Below are 19,669 nucleotides of genomic sequence, written 5' to 3' on the forward strand. Positions count from 1 at the left end.
CACAAAGAAGTTGTAGAGCTCTTTAGAGCCATCCCACGAGCAAACTGGTGAGTGCCAGTTCATATGATCTAGTGGGTTTCCAAAGGCACCTCATCAAAGGATTTTAAGGACAGTTGACAGAGGACAGAAACAAGTATGAAAAGTCAGATCTCACAGGAAGGTTGTCAGAGTTGCTCCATACTCAGTGCCTTTTCTGTAACTTGATAAAACTCAACTTGCAGTGGGGAGGAAGGAAGCCTCTTAGTCAGAAATTGCCTTGTGGATGCTCTTAGCCTGTTGTAAGACAACAGCTTACTCTTGCTTTACAATCAGCCTGTGCTAATTAAATGTCTGCAGAGATGTGGTGTAGCTCTGGCTTACTGCATGTCCTGAGGTCTCCATTGAAGGGTAAGGGTATGAAGTACACCATGGCAATATGCACCTGCATCCCTGCCAGTAAGATAAACACCCTGCTGTAGGGAATACATAACAGATGAGTAAGTGAACCTGATGTAGGGTAAACATTTTGTAGGCATTGCCACATACCTCACAAATGTGCCCATGCCTGCTCAGCTAGTTTGCAGTCTGGCTCATTAGCAGGAGCTCAGTTATGACATGAATGAGTTTCTGACCAGCCTGTATTTCTCACACAAGAGGATCTTCTCCACTTACTGCACCATCAGCACCCTCATTATTTCAGGAGCTTCCTTATGTGTTTATTTTTCCTCAGTGCCAGAACATAAATGCCAGTTCACAGAAACATGCTTTGGTAAGTGATGGACTCAGACATGGAGAAAAGAAGGCTCCACTAAGACCTCTTAGTGGCCTTCCAGTACCTGAAGGGAGCCTGCAAGAAAGCTGGGGGGGACTTTTTACAAAGGCTTGTAGTGATAGGATGAGGGATTGAAGCTTGAGGAGAGCAGGTTTAGACTGGAGATTAAGAAGAAATTCTTTACAGTGAAGGTAAACCTGACACTGGAAGAGGTTGCTTAGGGAGGTTGTGGAGGTCCCCTCTGTGGAGGTGTTCAGGTCCAGGTTGGATGAGGCCTTGAGCTACCTGGGCTAGAGGACCATGGCAGTGGGGTTGGAAACAGATGATCTCTAAAGTTCTTTCCAACCCAAACTATTCTGTGAATCTCTATGATCTTCCAGGACAGACTTTTAAAGATACCTTTTGTGTTTGTTCTGAGGCTTAGGGAAGGTGAAGAGCCTTTCACCCACAAGGATTCCTCTTTTGACAGCTGCTCTAGAACATAGGTGGCTTATGGGGATCTGAGCTGGGTATCATTGATACTCAGTGCCTTGCATGGCAGTCTCATTTCTGATAATCAGTGTATTTTCTCTTGCCCAGCTTTTCAGCTAGTTAGTTTCTGGTTGGTCACAAATACCAGCTGCATTGGTGTTGGTGTCCTGGTTGGCAGGGATGGCCCTTGTGGGACAGCAGAAATTGTTCCTGCTTTCCTCAGAGAAAAAGGCTGAGTTTTGTGCTCTGCCAGGAGAACAAATCTGTCCCTGCTTTAGTTTTAGAGTTTTCTTGGCCACTGTCACCCCACTTGCCCATCTACCCCTTGCAGACAAATGCACCAGCAAAGATCCCTGCAATCAGCAGCAGCCTAAGGAAATGCAGTAGTGGTGGGCTCAGAGCTGGAGAGAAGTCCCTGATGTCCATTTGGGATGTTCTGCTTTCTGAGGGAACCGCTCCTCCTTCTTCCTTCAGGCTCCTTCATTTGATGCAGTGGTTTGGCTTTTCTCTTACTTAGTTTTTCTCGTTGCCCAAGGTAACCACCCCCATTTTTTTAAGGCACAGGATTTTGAACTGCAAGCATTTTGGGGATTCTGGAAAGAATTCCAATTTCACAGTAAATACAATTTCAGAGCCCTCAGAAATGTTCCAGAACAACCAAACTTCGGAAGGATCACAGAAGATCCATGTTGCTTTTGTCGCAGTCCATTTCAGTCCTTCTGCTGCATGACAGAAAGGAGCTGTGTTTAGCTACAGGCAGCCAGTTCCTTTAAGAGAGAGCCTTGGGTGGTTGTATTATCAAACAAAAACCAAAAAAAAAAAATTCTTGGCAGAAACTCACATTCTTCACACTGCCAAATATTTTGTACCCAAAGTATTGTCCTCCTTCAAAACACTTGTGCAGAGCATAACAAGATTACAGATTCCAAGACCCCTTTTCCATTGCAGTTTTAATTTGATTTAGAGTTTGCATGCCTAATAGTGTTTTTAATATGCATTTCTGGAATGTGTGGTTTGAACTTTAGTCTTCTGAAAAATATTAAGTTTTATATAGGCACCATGTGTTTGGATCTGGGTTTATTTTGACTGAAGGAAATGATTTGTCAAGACATTTTCTCTTTCATATTGCCATGCAAGCTTGTGTTTTCTGATCCCTGCTTTTATCCTGGGTGTCCTTCCAATGTATCCAGTGTTGAGCATGCATGTTCAGGATGACTTTGTGGTCACTAGGAAAGATACAAGGAAAGAGAGGCCTTAGAGCAACATTCTGAAGTCCATTGAGTCATAGAAGGGCTTAGGTTGAAAGGGACCTTAGAGAATTGTCAGGGTTGGAAGGGGCCTCAAGGATAATCTAGTTCCAACCCCCCTGCCATGGGCAGGGACACCTCACACTACAGCAGGTTGCTCACAGCCACATCCAGCCTGGCTGCAAAAACCTCCAGGGATGAGGCTTCCACCACCTCCCTGGGCAACCTGTGCCAGTGTCTCACCACCCTCATGGGGAACAACTTCTTCATGACATCTAATCTAAATCTCCTCTCCTCTAGCTTGGATCCATTCCCCCTAGTCCTATCACTCCCTGACACCCTAAAAAGTCCCTCCCCAGCTTTCTTGTAGCCCCCTTCAGATACTGGAAGGCCACAAGAAGGTCTCCTTGGAGACTTTCTCCTCTCCGGACTGAACAGCCCCAACTCTCTCAGTCTGTCCTCATAGGAGAAGTGATCCAGGCCTCTCGTCATCCTTGTGGCATCTGCAGGTCTAACTACAAACAATAGTAATCCTCCTCAATAGTTATTGTCAGCATCTCTCCTGGATTCCTGTGGGCATGAAAGAAGAGGTTTTGCACAAAAATAATTAGAAGGAGCAGTTAAAAGAGGACCAGGTAAAAGTTACCCCAGCCATGACACTCATCCAACCTGGCCTTGATATTCAGAAGCTTCATGAGATGGAGTGGAGCTGTTTGCTCTGGTGACAGGGTGACAAAGAGCAAGGATCCACAAAAAGGAATAAAATAAATCCTGAAGTGCTGTAGCAGAACATTTTGTCAGCTTTATCTTCCCCCATCATTGCAAGCAGGCTTTATTTTAACCTTGTGTAACTGCTTAAGTAATTATGGCATGAAGCACTCTGATATTTTAGCAAATCATAGCTCTATCTGACCTGCTTTCTGAGTAAATACTTAACCTCCTCATGGTGTTTGTGAAAGGAATGGAGTTTTTCTCATTTGAGGTTGACAGTGGTGGGGAAAGTGCATAAAGAAAGTCTTTGTCAGCTCTGCTGTATCCACTTAATTGGCTTTTTGCTGTAAGTGGGAAATAGCTCAAGTGCAGGACAGCCTCCTGAACTGCAGTACAAATGCTGTTTGTGCCTGCAGTTCAATGGAGGTGGTTAGCAAGGTGGAGACAATACTCAGGGCACAAATACTCAGCTCACTGATACCTTCCTCTAAGGCTTTTTGTCCTGGTTTCAACCTCCCAGGGAGCTGAAGAGCTGCCTGCCTGAGGAGCAGCATTGCAGAGGGAGCTCTGTGTGATCAAAGGCCAGCTAGCCTGGAGAGAAAGCACCCCCATGCTTGCTTCAAAGAGAAGAGGCTCCTCTGAACGTTGCCAGTCAGAAAGCCTGATGGAGCTGCAGGACAAAAAACTGCCCAAAGACTAAATACAGAACCATAGAATCACAGAATTGTCAGGATTAGAAGGGACCTCAAGGAGCCTCCAGTTCCAACCCCCCTGCCATGGGCAGGGACACCTCACACTACAGCAGGTTGCTCACAGCCACATCCAGCCTGGCTGCAAAAACCTCCAGGGATGAGGCTTCCACCACCTCCCTGGGCAACCTGTTCCAGTCTCTCACCACCCTCATGGGGAAGATTTTCCTCCTACAATCCAATCTGAATCTCCCCACTTCTAGTTTTGCTCCATTCCCACCAGTCCTATCACTCCCTGACATCCTAAAGAGTCCCTCCCCAGCTTGCTTGTAGCCCCCTTCAGATCCTGGAAGGCCACAAGGTTTCCTTGGAGCCTCCTCTTCTCCAGACTGCACAAACCCAACTCTTTCAGTCTGTCTCCAGAGCAGAGCAGCTCCAGCCCTCTGCTCATCCTCGTGGCCCTTCTCTGGACACCTTCCAGCACCTCCAGATCTTTCCTGTAGTAGAGGCTCCAGAATTGGATGCAGTACTCCAGGTGGGGTCTCACCAGAGCAGAGTAGAAGGGGAGAATCACCTCCCTCGACCTGCTGGTTATGTTTGTCTTGCTGCAGCCCAGGCTCTGCTTGGCTCTCTGGGCTGCAAGTGCTCACTGCTGGCTCCTGTTGAGCTTCTCATCCCCCAGCACCCCCAAGGCCTTTTCTTCAGGACTGCTCTCAAGCCAGTCCCTGCCCAGCCTATATTGGTGCTTGGAATTGCCCTGACCCAGATGCAGGACCTTGCACTTGGTCTTGTTGAACCTCTTGGGGTTGGGCAGCCAGAACCAGGAGGAGGAGAAGAGCTGGAGCCAGAGGGATCAAAGATAGCTGCCATGGTGGTGAAAGCAGAGGAACTGGGTCCCACCCAAGCACAGATTGATGACCACTTTCCTTCTGTTGAGTGAAAGCTGTTGCAAATCTGTGCTTGCAGAAGGAGAGGGGGCGTAGAGTCTAAAAAGCAGCAAATGAAACTCTTCTCCCTGTCACTTGTCAGAGCCAAACATTTGGAATGTTTCAGGCTCAGAGGTGGTGTGACGAGAGCAGTTGCATGGCTCCACTGACATCATCCCCAAAGGCCGGAACAAGGTCTGATCAGAGGAGGGTGATTGATCAAGAGAGAAAGAGTTCACTAGGAAACAGCAAAGTGATCAGGCTTCCAGAAGTGGTTGAGAGGAAACTGATGTAAAGCTTGATTTTCATCTTTAAAATGAAAACCTGGGGTTATAAAGTCTGAACTCAAGTGGAATCTTTGTGCCATTTTAGTGGTGACTGAGGAAAATGACACAAGTATTTTGTTGGAGCTTAAGGTGGTGTTAGTTGCAATCCAGTCACAGAAGTATTGAAAACTGGAGTGAACCAAGCTGGAAACTGAATAATGAACTTGATTTGTTTACATTGGATGAATTGTGAAGCCTTATTCACTGGGCTGGTGAAAACACATTGCTTGCAATTCTTTCCAGTGCTGACCTCAGGCAGGGATTCCAGCTTGTTTAGGGGGGACTCCTTTCTTCTACTGGGTAGTGATTTACCCCTTGTTCCTTACAGCCCATGTATCCTGAAAGAGCATCCACCCAAGTACTCCCTTCCCACTCTGGGCTGCATCAAAAGCAACATTGCCAGCAGATCCAGAGAGGTGATTCTGCCACTCTGCTCTGGTGAGACCTCACCTGGAGTGCTGCATCCAGCTCTGGAGGCCTCAGTACAGGAAGAACATGGACCTGGTGGAGCAGGTCCAGAGGAGGGCCACAAAAATGATCAGGGGTTTGGAGCACCTCTGCTACAAAGACAGGCTGAGGGAGCTGGGGGTGTTCAGCCTGGAGAAGAGAAGGTTCTGGGGAGACCTAATAGCAGCCTGCCAGTACCTGAAGTGGGCTACAGGAAAGATGGAGAGAGACTGTTTGCAAAGGCCTGCAGGGACAGGACGAGGGACAATGGCTTCAAACTAGAACAGGACAGGTTTTGACTGGGTGGTAGGAACAAGTTCTGCACCATGAGGGTGGTGGAACACTGCAACAGGTTGCCCAGGGAAGTGGTTGAGGCTCCATCCCTGGAGATATTCAAGGTGGCGTTGGACAGGGCTCTGATCTAGCTGAGGATGTCCCTGCTGAGTGCAGAGGGAGTTGGACTGGATGAGCTTTGGAGGTCCCCTCCAACCCAGACCGTTCTATGATTCAGTGATTCTATGATAAAGTAATGAAGAAAGAACGGAGAAAGAAGCTCTCAGCCCTGCCCAGTGACTGCACAAGGGGCAATGGTGGAAGCTGAGGCATAGGAAGTTCCATGGAAACAGGAGAATGAATTATTTCACTGTGAGGGTGACAGAACACTGGAATGGGCTGCCCAGGGGGATTGTGAAGTCTCCCTCTCTGGAGATATTCAAGACCTGCCTGGATGAGTTCTTGTGTGATCTGCTCTAGGTGATCCTGCTCTGGCAGGGGGGTTGGACTGGATGATCTCTTGAGGTCCCTTCCAGCCCCGAACATTCTGTGATTCTGTGACCTCAGGAGGAGCTCCCCCAGGTTTCAGTGACAGCCATGAAGAGTGCACTGCCCTGGAAACAGTAACTGGGCATCATCCTCATTGATTTCCCCCTCAGCTGCTACAGAAACCAGCATCCCATGAATATTTCCTTTTGGAATTCCTCATTAGTCCTCCAGCAGCTCAGAGAGCTGATCATTGGTAGTCTGTAGGTTTGGAGTTGTACTGAGCAACTACAAGTAAGGCTTTCCTTCCTTCTGCAGGTGAATCGCCCTCACCCTGGTGATCATCCTCTTCTGATCGTTTTTGTGGTTGGTGGAGTGACAGTCTCTGAGGTCAAAATGGTGAAGGATCTGGTGGCAGCACGCAAACCTGGCACCCAGGTAAGAACAGCTCTGAAGGTACAGGTTTTAGCTGAACAAAGACTAAGAAAATCCATCAGGTAATGTTCCCTACAGCACTGCTACCAAACCTACACAAAGCCACAGCCATGTGGGCAGGAATGGTGTTAGGATTTTGCTGTAGGCCACAAGTGCTGAGACACCAAGGGTCTGGTTTTTGCATGCTGCAGTCAGCAGTAAAAGTTCCAAGTCAGTTGGAGAGTTCAGAACAGACTGGCATTATTCTGAAGGAGCATTTCTCATGTCCCAAAATATTCATTTCTTGGTATTCTTTATAAACAGCAACATTTGCTGTCCAAAAGGCTACAGGCTCCCTGGCAGAACATCTACAGGATGCTCAGAAGGAGTCTGGATACTGTCTAGTGGCATATCAGTGGTGATCCTGCGGACAAGTCTGTAGGCAGTGCTGGGGAGCAAGATAAATTAGCCTGGAAACAGCTGGTCTCCAGCCCAGGCCAGGTACCTCTGATGGATACCTGAGTACTAGATGCCTTAAGTAGCCTGAAGCAGGTGATGTGGAGAAAGCCCCACATCTCTGCAACCCTTGGATGTGCTGCAGGCTCCTGGCAGGGGGAGGATGGCTCCTCCAGTGAAGCTTCAATAGCATCCATACAGCTGGTCTTTGCCTTGTCCACCCTCTGGCAGCAGCACTTGACTGCAGCAGCTGTCATCTGAATGGAGTGGGGAGGGAGAGGAGGAGGATGGATGGGCTGAGGTGGCATCTGAGATGTTCAAAATCATCCCTGTTGCCTGTAGAGGAGTGTGTGCAAGAGCAGTTGGGGATCTGCTGAGCAGTGCAGATCTGCAGGGCAGGGAGGTGCTGTGTAACCAGCTGCACTGTAAACATCAGGCTAGTTCCCCAGGGTGGCTTGTAAACATTTTGTTTTTAGTTCCTATGGAATGCACTTTGGATGAGTGAAAAATCAGGAGCCAAATGGAGGCAGCCAAAGGCTGAGCAGCCCCTAGCTTGGACCTGTGTTTTCCACCTTGTAGATGTCTTGCAAGGCAACCTCAAACAGTGTTTTGTAGGGTGGAGTGCTGGGTTTAGTAATGTTGTTTTTTTTTATCTGATAGTGTGTTTCTCCCCAGTTAGCCTATTGCTAACCTCCTCAAAGCAGCAAATAAAATTCTTTCTCATCTTGAAGGGGGCTTGAGCTGTGACACCCTGATGGACGAGTTAATCCACCCCCAGAATGTATTCATACAGCATGAAAGATAAGCAGAGGGTTAACACATGAGCTATGGAGAGCTATGGAGGGGGACTTTTGACTGCCTTTCTAGAGGGACTTGAGGCTTGACAATGGTGACATGGGATCTGGTGTTGCTTTGCTTTGGCTTAACCCCAGTGGCAGGTCACCCTCTGAGGCAGATTCCTAAAGAATTTTAAGCTTTTAGTACCTCTTGCCCTTTGTCCAAATGTGCTGTGGGTAGAGGCAGAAGGACTTGAGGGGGAGAGGCAGGAGGGGGAAAGAGAAAGAAGAAAAGAAGCAGTTGTGCAAAAAGAGTTCCTGACTGTTGGATTTACCTGGATTTCTGCACCCCAGCCCTGAGTATCTGCCACCTGTTTGGGATTATTCCCTTGTCAAAAGCCAAGCATTTGTCTCAGCCGAGCCAGCCCTCAACAGAGCTTTTTTTTTCGTGGTGTTCAGGCATCAAGGGAACACTGGTGGCCTCCCAAGTCCCTTCCAATCACACCAAGCTCTGACATTTATACTAATTATTGGCTCTTGGAAAAATAGAGAGACGTGTGGGTGCAAAAAAAGAAAGACTTGAGGAAAGTAGCAGAAAAGCTGACAGGACAGGCTGATTGCTTCAGCAGTTGTTTGGAGCTGAGGCAAATGACATTTAAATGTGGGGTAGGAGACACATGTTTCCATCCCCAGAACTGCTCTGCAGCTGAACACACATGCCAGTTTTATTTCTCATGGAGGAACACAGAGGAATACAACATTTCCTGCCTAACATTTGGGGTTGGGTGGTGGGGAATAGCTTCCTTAACCAGGTGAGAAGTATCCTGCTTCCACAGGATGAAGTGGCCTTGCTTTTCCCCTCTTCAATCAGGAGAGTGAAAAAGGGAAAGGAGCATGAGTGGATGTTTCACCCTCCTTCTTCCCAACGTGCACAACCATCTGTCTGGTTGTGGCTGAGGCATGCAAGCAGATAAATTCCTCCAGACGCACCATCAGATGTCAGCTGCAGCCTTCTCTCGCCCTTTGCAGCACAGAGGTCCTGGCTCCTCAGGTGCTATCAGGACAGGCAGGCCTTCAGGAGAAGCATCAAAGACAGGCAGACTGTACTGAACAAGGAGAAGGTCTGCAAAGGAGGTCCACTGTCCTGAGGAGACCTGCCTGGAGAAGAGATGGACAGTGCTTATCTGAGCAATTCCCCCCATCTCTGGAAAAATGAAGGGAAAAAATCTTCACATTTATCCCCCTCAGGTAGCCCTCAGAGATACTGGAGGGAAGGGAGGAAGGTCTCACAGTATTTGGCTGCATCCTTTCTCAGATGTTAAAGCTGCAGATCAGATTTTTCTCTCTTGGGCTTGCTATTAGTTGCACAAATCCCCTCAGGGTTCAGCAGTGGGACTCCAAGAAGTAATTGCTTTTCTCTGGCAGTGGCTATTGTTGCTGTTTGGCTTGTGCACCCAAAAGCCTTCAGCAACATGTCCCTTCGTGTTTGTCAGAGTTAGTCTGCGTGGTAACAAGCTGAGCACACACTGTGCTGTAGTCTGGTTCTCTTGTAACACAAGTCAGGCAGTGTCAGCCTTTGGCATCTGCAAATCACAGTCCTTCATCCCTAGGAAGGAGAAGAGATAATCAGTGTCAGTTTGCCACAGACTGCGTGGGAGGACAGGGGAGGGGGAGGCTACCATCGGTGCAGGAGGGATCTGTAGTAACTTAACTCCAGATTCCTTTCATTATTTGAAGTGAAAAGATGAAAAGAAGAACAACACAAAAGTTGAGATGTAACAATACTGCACATTTAAGCCAGGAGATGAAGAGCACAACGTGGTGTGATAGCTACTGCAGGAACCAGACACACAGGCATGTTCCATTGTTGATGCTTCTGCTTCCTCTCCTTGGATTTGCACTCCAGAAACAAATTCATCTTCAAGTGGGCCACTAAGATAAATCTGCCACCGTGTCCCTGGCTGCAGTGCTGACCCTGTGGACACTGCTGAACTTGGGGCTTTGTAGGAGCAGTGTCCCACAACTGACCCCGACTTAGCTCCTGGCAGCAAGAACAGATGTGTGAGGAGCAGCTGGGGGAGCTGGGGTTGTTCAGAAAAGGGGCTGAGGGGCACCTTCTTCCTCTCTACAGCTCCCTGAAAGGAGGTTTGAGCCAGGTGGGAGTCCATCTCTTCACATGAGTCACAACTGAAGTTGCACCAGAGTGGGGTTAGGTTGGATATTAGCAGAAACTCCTTCACTGAAAGGGTTCTTAAGCACTGGAATAGTTTTTTCCAGGGAGGTGGTCAAAGCCCCATCCCTGGAGGTATTGAAAAGACACAGAGCTGCTGAGGGACGTGGCTTGGTAGAGTTAGGGAATGGTTGGACTTGGTGATCTTAAAGGCCTTTTCCAAGTGAAATGATTCTATGATTCTGTGTGTTCACTCCCTGCTGATGGCCTTGCTCTGCAGAGGAGCCATCAGGGTAGGCAGCTCCATGCTGGAGGTCCATCCAGCAGGGTGTGCATCCTGGCTGTAAAGTGAGCAATGGTTTCATTCATCAGACCAAGGACAGGACAAGGGGCAAGGGATGCAAGCTGGAGCAGAGGAGGTTCCACAGGAACATAAGGAAAAATGTTTTCACTCTGAGGGTGCCAGAGCCTTGGAGCAGGCTGCCCAGAGAGGTTGTAGAGTTTTCTTCTCTGGAGACACTCAAAACCACCTGAATGTGTTCCTGTGTGACCTGCCCTGGGTGATCCTGCTCTGGCAGGGGGGTTGGACTGGATGATAATTGGAGTCCCCCAACATTCTATGATTCTGTGATCAGAGCTGTCTTGGGTTAAAAACTTGACCAAACAAAAGCAATGGCATCCCAACAGTGCTGGAGGTTGACCTTTGGTCCTGATGTGCAGAACAGCCTGTGCCTGATCAGAAGAGATGCTTCTGTAAAGGGACTGTAGCTCCCTGCAGCAGATCAGCAGCACTTCTGTGGTGTTTTTCTCCAAACTGTGCTATGGGAGAGGAAAACCCTTGCTCCATCAGCTAGTGCCTCCGAGTAAACACAGTGGCAGTCCCAACAAATCAGTGGGTTTGAGGTTGGTAGCAGTGAGTCAAAGCACACACTCATTAAGAGTACAATGCTAGCAGTCATTAAGCTCCTTACCCTGATTTCTCTGCACTTATTAGCAAGCAGGCAGCTTCCCTGGGCAGGTTGTGTTGAGCTGTCAGTACTGACAGCAGAAGCACACAGCCTGTCTGGGGCTGCCTGAAGCAAACACTTCACAGCCACTGCTCATTAGCACCGGGATCAGCCTCAGCCCCCTTCATTTGAACTTGTTAATGCTTGTCCCCCTTCTTTCAGGTCCTGGTGCTCTCCTCTGCACTCCTGACACCACCCAGGGCTGCTGAGTTGTTGTTTGCCACAGATGGTCTCCACCCTGACACTGGTATCTGATGGGGAAGATGAGTGAGGGGCTCACCTGGAAACATCAAATCCCTGCTCTGTCACTTCCCAATGGCCTTCCAAACAATGGCATGGCCCCTGCTGCAGTTATGGCACCAGCTGAAACAGGGTGAAGCAGCTGGCTCTGTGGCTGCCAGGGAACATGTGCAGCTCCCAGGCACCTCTTTCTTTATGCTGCAAGGGAGCATGTGCAGTTCCCAGGCAGCTCTTTAACATAGTCAGTTGTGCAACCACCACTGTCCCCTCCTTAACTGTACCAGCATGCATGTGGCCAGGAGGATCACCTGTGATTATTCCCAAGAAAATGAGCAGCTGAGCACTATGAGATGCTGAACTTTTATCTCTTGAGTATTCCTGATGGTTCCCTGGGGTTGCTTCTGTTGGGCAATGCTGCTGAGTGAAAGGCTGGCAAAAGCCTCCCTCTCTGCCATGTTACCTTACAAAGCACATGTGCCTTACATAGCATTGACCACCTCTGCTCTTACTTCATCCTGATGATGGAGCACAGCCCTTGTTTAAGCCAGCAGAGCAGCTCCCAGTCCAGCTGTGCTCTCCTGGCAGGACTGGTAGAGGCAGAGAATCAGAAAGCGAGACTCAAGGACTGGGTTATGTGGTAGCTTCTCTCTCAGCCTCCCATTTCCTGCCCTAGTTTCTCTACCCACAGTCCCAGGAGAAAAAGCTGTTTCTGGTGGCACACTTCTCTGTAGCTTTATGCAGGAGGACATATGGGCTGTGATGGCTTGATGATAACCCTGGAAGAATCCTCCCTTCACATGCATTTAAAAAGGAAAAAAAAAAGCACAATCCCATTTTCAAGAGGCCACAGTGCCAGATTCCTCCATGATCTAGATTCTGAGCAGGATGATTAGAGAACAGTTCTTGGTTTTAATTTATGATCATAAAAGAGCTGCTATCAAATTCAGTTCTGTCAGTTTTTCCTTCTAAATCTTTGATACAATTTGTGATTAAAAAAGCAGCAGCCAGTAGATTGTGATTGCCCATAGGAACATAAAATGGTAGAGCTCCAAAGCTGCATCCTCTTGCTTCATCTTCATCCAAGGGATGCCAAGACCACCACTTACACCAAGGTGAGAAGGTGCCATTGGAAGTGGCATTCACTCTGTTGTAGCATTCCTTACTGTGCCAAAGGAGCAGCTTCAACTGGGAAGTAGCTTTTTAACCTTTGCTCACTAGCTAGCACCAGTTCTCTTAAATGTTTGTACTGGGCTTCAGAAAAGGTTGCATTTCAGTTTCAAGTCACTTTTGACTGGCTAGAAGGTAACAATGGACCCTTTATAAAGCATGGACAATGTTGCCCCTTATGGAGAAGGGATGTAGAAGAATGACTGTAGAATGGCACTTTGTGCTGTAAAAAATGAGAACTATTATGAGACTGCAATGCTGGAAGCTCAAGAAACAGTTTGAACAGAGCAACTGGGAAGCAAATAGGCAGACTCTTGGTTTCTTCTCTGTCCTTCTGCGCCGTTTCACCTCAGAATGTGGATGTTTTGTTAGTTCTGTCATCAATAAAGCACTGCTCTTACAATGCTAAACCTCCTCCGTCTTCTCGTTCTTTCCTACACAGCCATTACTTGATTGCTCCTAAGAACCTTGATGTAGGGAGGTGTCCTAGAGGGGTAGCAGAAAGGCTCTCAGAGATTCATAGCATAGATTCATAGAATGGGTTGGGTTGGAAGGGAGCTTAAAGATCATCCAGTTCCAACGCCTCTGCCATGGGCAGGGACACCTCACACTACAGCAGGTTGATCAAGGCCTAATCCGGCCTGGCCCTGAATACCTCCAGGGAAGGGGCATCCACAACCTGCCTGAGCAACCTGTTCCAGTGTCTCAATATCTTCACTGTAAATTTCTTCCTAACCTCCAATCTAAATCTGCCCTCCTCAAGCTTCAGTCCATTCCCTCCCATCACTACAAACCTGGGTACAAAATCCCTTCCCAGCAGCCCCCTTCACCCAGTGGTCATTGCTGAGCAGGGAGTTCAGGTACTCACACCTCTGAGATGAGGAAGGCTGATGTCTTTCATCAGATGCTCTCAGGTCTCTGACTTGGCCATCTAAGGACGCCCTGTATAGGCTGGTGAGAAGCAGGGAGTGAGCCTCAGCAGACACTGGTGCTCCCTGCTGTGGGTCAATGAGCATCTCTGACTGAGGCACAGACTCATTTTCCAGGCCCACACTGGAGGAATCTTTTCAGCCAGGGGGCCCACAGCTGTGGTGATGGATGGCTGTGAGACAGCCACCATCTCATCGTATTCAGTAGCTGAAGAGATGAAAGAGGGCGGCCACAAAAGTCTGCTCCTTTCCTAGAACAAGACTGGAGTAAAGTCTTTCCAGCATTCCTAGTGCAATAGTTAACTCCTCTGTGGGAAATAGATGTTGTAGCTACTCACAGACTGTGCTTGGGGAAAAGGTCAGGGGGATGAGAGGTCACCTGCTAGCCACATGTGAGCAGGAGCAGCACAAGAGACTTTGCTTGGATGGGTGCTGGACCACAGCAAGGAGTGTCTAAAGCCTTGGGGTGTGGCACTAAATGATACTCCCAGAGCAGAAAAAAAATACATGCCACCCTTGATAGTGGTTTTACTCCTGTACTAATAAGCTAAGCAGTATTTGATGATAATCTCAGACTGGAAGGGCAAACTCAGTTTTGTTTGCAAGTCTAAGTCACTTGGCTGGTAGCTCAAAGTTTACCAGCAACGGGACCTGACAGCCTTTCCCTACACCACTTACTACAGCTGCCTGCTGAGTCTGTGCAGCAGCCACCCAAGTCCCAGCTCCAACACCCTCCTCAGGAGGCCTTCAGGTAAAGCTATTTTGAACATTAATAAAATACTAATTTGTTAAATTAATCAACTAAAAGACTGCTACTCTGACAAGTTCTTCCTTGTGCTACAACTCAACACATAAAGCTGCTCTCTAAGAAAAAAAAAAAGCGGCAGTCCCTTAAAAGACTTCAGTGTTCTTCCAGATTTTGACCTACCTCACACCATTCCTTTCTCACTGGATTTTTTTTTTTTTTTTTGACAAGGGGAAATGAAGAATCCCATTTTAATTTGAAAGGTCTCTGCCTGCCTTATTTAGTTCCTCTCCTAAAAGAATTTCTTAAAAGGAAGTTGTAACACAGTTGTGAGATCTCCCCCTCCTGCGGTTTATGCTAATAAAGCAGCAGCAGAAGCAGGAAAGGACCTTGTGACTCTCTTAACTACCTTGAGAAAACAAGTGCTTTGTGTCTCACCACTTGCCCATGGCTTCTCACCCCCCCCAAGAACACACCAAGGAAACATGCAATTCCAAAATTTAATGTTGAACCAGGCAGTAAGAATGAAAAAGTCCACTCCCTAGGAGGGAGCAGCTGTACAGAAAATAAATAAGTTACAGTCAAAACCAAAGCACAAGTGGCTTTTTAAAGTGCATGTGTAGAAGGCCTTTAGCCTGTGAACCCCATTGGCTCAAGGTGGAAAAAAAAAAAAAAAAAAGTTCTGATGTGTAGAAATTTGCCTACATGCATTTAAGGATGAAGAGGGACTGGCTCAGCTCAGAACAAGCCACCAGCTTCATTGCCAGGAGCCAGCCATGCTGAATTACAGCCAGGAAGAAGTGTCTTACACTGGCAGCTGTAATGGACCATCACTCCAACTCCACACTCATTGCTCAGAGAGCTCCATGTTGGATCATTTAGTCTGGACAAGTATTTTTTGAGACAGTGGAAAAAAAAAAAAAAAGAACAACCCACAAGTTTTTATAATTAGATATTTACACCCTGTGGACAATAGGTTTGCATACAAAGAGTCTCTGGTCAAGTACCAGCAATAACATAGCTGGTAAAACAAACAAAAAAAACCCCAATAAACTAAAGGACCATTGTTTGCAGTCTTGAGATCCAGTCACATCCACTTATTTTACACTTTTTTTTGTACAGACCAATTTCATGTTGTTCAGAAATACTTGGGAAATAAAAGTGTGCAATGAAGTGAAGTTACATACATCATGCTGCCCTTCATCCAGCTGAACACAAGGCTTGAGTAGTAAGCAGTGAAGTGCAGTTCAGGGTGTTTTCCCTAATCAAGTAGAAGCTGAGTTGCAGCTAAAAAAAGGATTGTTTCTGCACAAATCAAAGCCAAATCTGTCTGACTGGAGAAAAGGCAAACTGAAATCTTGTTTCCTTTACTGAAAAGGTCCTTTTCCAATGGAAAATACTTGTTCTGCAAGTCATATCCTAGAACTATTTCAAGAGGTTTTTGGTTTTTCTTTTTTGTGTTTTGTTTTTTTATTTTTACCTTTTCCAATCTGCCACTCTTCCTTTTTTAAGCAACTGCTTAAGAACTTGGACAGCCATGCAAAAAGTCTTCCCGAGCCATCCTTCTTTGACAATGCCTTGGACTCTAGATGAGCCCAACAGCCCAAGTCTCAGTCTTAGGCTAAGCACTGGGGAAGGCCACTCTGCTGTCAAACAGAGGTGACAGTCCTGACTTTGGCAGACAAAGCTTGCTTAAACCTCCTCTTCAGATCCTGCATGTTGGGCGATTTGGGCCGCGGGATAAGAGAGGTTCTCCTTCTCTCGGGGGTGCTGGTTGCTTGCTGCTTGCTGACTTCCCTGCAGAGCAGATGGAAGGCATTGAAGATGTCATTGTAGTTTTCACTGACCGATACCTCATAGAAAGTACAGCCCAGCATGTTGGCCAGCTGAAGTCCGTGCTGAGGCTCCACCTCTTTGATGTGCAAGAGATCAGCTTTGTTTGCAATGATGGCGATGGGGACAGCGTTTCCTGGGTGCAGCTGTCGGATGTGATGGTAAAGGTGACTGAGCAGTTCATAGCTCTTACAGTCTGTGATGGAGAAGACAATCACCAGGGCGTCTGCCCAGCGAATGCATCTGTTCAGCTGCTCATTGCAGTGCAGGCTGTGTTCATGGATCTGCAAAAAATGAATGGTCTCAAATTAGATAGCTGAAGTCATAAAAGATTAAAGGAACCTGTCTTTGAGGGTGCCTGGAAAAGCCAGAGAGCATTTCACAGCTCCAGACCTACGTATTTGCATTTCACATTGTAAGTGCAAACTTAATCCGAGCACAGTGAATAAATGCATATGTTGATTCAGCTGCAAAAAAGCTGGAATTTAACACTGGAGTTTGCTACACTCAGATGGAAAATTGACCTGAGTAGTTCTTCATGCAGAGAAAGACTTTGTAGTTCCACAGAATGGGAAATTAACTGGCTAGACAGTAAGTCTGGGGAAGCAAAGATATGAGCTGGAAGCATTTAGACCTGGAGGGTTGCCCAGTTCAAAAAGGCAACAATCCAGCATTACTCAGGTCTATATGTTCAAAACTTTAACTTCTTGACACACTAATGAGCACAGCCAAATCCAGCAGCCTTTGCTTTCTGTCATCACATTCATGGAGCCTGTTGGGCAGTGACCATGACATTTTCTTCCACATGGACCTTATGTGCACAGAATCATTTCTCGGTTTGCGTCTAATGTTCCCAATATGCAGGAATGAGGCATTGAAGTCATTCAGCCACTCAAAAGCAATGGGCTTGTAACTTGTAACACAAGTTGCCACTTCTCCCACACAGAACTAACACCAAGCTCTGAAATGGACCACAAGAAGATGCTGCACGCAGAGGGACACAGGCACACACAGGTGCAGAGCTGCTTTGCTGAACCATGGCAGCATCTAGCTCACCTGAACTCCTGGAGTATCTTGCACTTGAATAGCCAGCATCTCTCCATCTATCTGGATGTGTCTGCTGTAGAGATTACCTGGCAAAAACACCAACAGAATCATTGAGTCTTTTCAGTTGAAAAAGGCCTCTATGATCATCGACTCCAATCAGCAACCTAACACCACCATGGCCATTAAATCACATCCTGAAGTGCCATGTTTTGAACACCGCCAGGGATGGTGACTCCACCACCTCCCTGGCCAGTCTGTTCCAATGCCTGACCACTTTCAGGCTCACTGCTCTACACACTAACAAACGTCACTTCTGCTGCCCATCAGATGTGCAAGAAAAGCATCTCTGTTTATGAAGTGAGGTGCCAGCGTTGTAAGTTTTGTGTCTAACAACCCAGAAATGTATGACCTTTACTAGAAGCCTTGTTTGGAAGCTCAGCATTTAATGTTGTGCAACTCAGAACTTCATCACTTCTTAAAGACTGTCTTAGCCTAGATGCTAAAGGTAAGTATGCAAGGCTTTCACTATCAAAAAGCAGTTTGCCTGTCACTTCAGCGAATCTCTTAGTGGCTTGCCTCAAAGACTTGTTGGATGGGCTTGGGGTTTTTTTACTTGTTTGGCTTTTTCCAAGTCATTTCCTCAACAGAATGCTGTATGTTTTATGTTCACGTTAGTTCAGATTTCCCACCCTACTACACTCGAGTACAAACCTCACATCTTGCTTTCCCCATTAAGCTGGCACTGTCTAGCTGTTGGCATTCAGTTTGCAAAGGTTTACCAAAAAATTAGGTCTACAGAAGGTTTTCTTGTTTTAGAGGGGGCATTTTCACTATAAATTCTGTTAGAGATGCAGTGTTAGAAACCACCGCTGGCAAAGCTGTGACCATAAACCGGGTGTTTGCTGAGACCAGTGTGCCCTTTTCTGGGGGCTGCCAGGCAGAGGCTTGCAGGGGCAGCACAGGGAACGAGTTCGCAGTGAGCTGCAAGCCTCATAAGGTCTCGGTGCCTTGGGCTGGTAAAATTACTTGTGCGATGCAACCATAGCCCCAGGTCCGAGCTCTTTCTTTTACACGTGGGACCTGCCTCAGTGCTGGGCTTGGCGGGCAGCCTTCACTCTCCAGCCTGGGCACCTCCAGAGCGGTTCCAGGGCAGACCCGAGGGCCGGAGCCGAGACCCCACTGCCCCATCCCGCTGCCGCCACCACCCCCCAGCCCGATCCCCGAGGCCGGCGAGAAGGTAGTCGCACCGCCGCTCGCCTACCTGCGTTCCTCTCGTAGTCGCCGATGAACCGCCGGGTGAGGAACCGCACCACCAGCGCTGCGGGGCAGGCACAGACAACCGTTAGCCGCGCTCCGCTGCCCCGAGCCAACCCCCGCCGCCCCGCTCCTCACCTGTCTTGCCCACGCCGCTACCTCCCACCACCGCGATCTTGACGAGGCGGGGCCGGGTGGCAGCGGGGCAGCCGTCCCCGCCGGGCGCGCATTCGGCGATAGTGCACATGCTCTGCGTCAAGCGCATCGCCACTCCACCACCCCCCGCACACCCTTACTCGCCGCCGCTGCTCCCCCGCCGCTTTTCTCGCCCCCGCCACCGCCCCGGGCCCCGCCCCGGGCCCTGGTGGCCACTCAGCACGCCCGGGTGCCCCCAATCCCCGCCCTCGCTCCCCACAGCCACTCAGCGAGCTCGACCTCCACGACACGCCCCGAGCCACGCCCCTTCCCCCCGCCAGCCACTCAGGGCGCCCCGCCCCGCCGGGCCGAGCGGAGCCTGGGGCGTGTTGGCGGCGACCCGGGGTGAGCGGTGCCGTTAGTGGCAGAGGGGAGCCCTGGTGGGTGAAGGCTGTCAGAAATGAGGCGTTTGTGGGCAGGATGAGGAGCCTAGAAATGGGCGTGTGTGTGATCTCCGTGTCTCCCCAGTGTCAACCACCTGCGGTTCGTAACGGCAAGCGACCGAGCCTTTCAGAAGATTTCAGAGCTGAGAGTACATCTGAGGATCGTCGTCCCCCCAGACTCACACATACCCAGCACGGCATAAAGTCTCGGCCACCTCTCTCAGGTTTTAGCCTGCAGCGACTACTGCTCGCTAAATCAGTGCTGGTCCCATGCAGGGCAGGTGTCAGTCCGCGCACACCGCCAGTCCCAACCCTCCTTCCACATCTGGACAGCTTCCCCTTCCCTCCAGCCCTGCCCTGGAGTTTGAAAAAAAAACAGAACTGCAGCAACTGTGGGGAAAATAACTGAAACCAAGAGAGATGTCTGTGACTTCTCAGCTCAGTTACAATACACAGAAATAGAGAAAAAAAGTCGAGTGAAACGAGGATATGACAGTAGGAAAGAGGCAACAGAAGATGATGGTAAGGAAGGAGAGATATAAACGAGAGGTGGTTGGGAAACCAAGGACTGTACCAATCTGGGAGCAGGGAGTGGTCAGTGTAAAGCACTGGAACCACTTGTCAGCATAAGCAAGGAGCCTGAGCAGCAAAAAGGATGGAAAAAACCTGCCCATGCATGAAACAAAGCTTGCTAGGAGAGAGGCAACAGAGCAGGACAGAATAACT

General features: G+C 48.4%; 2 protein-coding genes across 2 annotated transcripts in view; one reads left to right on the forward strand and one right to left on the reverse strand.

Annotated features, from left to right (window-relative positions):
• The window catches only part of SCFD2 (sec1 family domain containing 2), a 196,212-nt gene extending 184,807 nt beyond the window's left edge, over nucleotides 1-11,405 (forward strand). Inside the window, exons 8-9 of the mRNA XM_054383201.1 lie at nucleotides 6,646-6,765; nucleotides 11,313-11,405. Coding sequence (XP_054239176.1) covers nucleotides 6,646-6,765; nucleotides 11,313-11,405 — 213 coding nt within the window. The remainder of the gene's footprint in view (nucleotides 1-6,645; nucleotides 6,766-11,312) is intronic.
• Nucleotides 11,406-15,880: 4,475 nt separating this feature from the next.
• RASL11B (RAS like family 11 member B) lies at nucleotides 15,881-18,630 on the reverse strand. Its single transcript, XM_054383139.1, has 4 exons — nucleotides 18,504-18,630; nucleotides 18,373-18,429; nucleotides 17,121-17,197; nucleotides 15,881-16,348 (listed from the first exon to the last, which is right to left on the reverse strand). Exons 1-4 carry the CDS (start codon nucleotides 18,628-18,630, stop codon nucleotides 15,881-15,883), a joined length of 729 nt encoding a protein of 242 aa, XP_054239114.1.
• Nucleotides 18,631-19,669: the final 1,039 nt, after the last annotated feature.

Source organism: Indicator indicator, chromosome 8 (genome assembly GCF_027791375.1).
Source record: "Indicator indicator isolate 239-I01 chromosome 8, UM_Iind_1.1, whole genome shotgun sequence".
Classification (NCBI taxonomy): Eukaryota; Metazoa; Chordata; class Aves; order Piciformes; family Indicatoridae; genus Indicator; species Indicator indicator.

What these genes read in the sequence shown, in the direction of transcription:
- RASL11B (XM_054383139.1), bottom strand. Translation starts at nt 18,630, where the DNA reads ATGCGCTTGACGCAGAGCATGTGCACTATCGCCGAATGCGCGCCCGGC. An exon ending in TAGCGGCGTGGGCAAGACAG is followed by an intron (nt 18,430 to 18,503) that starts GTGAGGAGCGGG and finishes CCTGCCCCGCAG; the next exon opens with CGCTGGTGGTGCGGTTCCTC. An exon ending in AAGATACTCCAGGAGTTCAG is followed by an intron (nt 16,349 to 17,120) that starts GTGAGCTAGATG and finishes CATTTTTTGCAG; the next exon opens with ATCCATGAACACAGCCTGCA.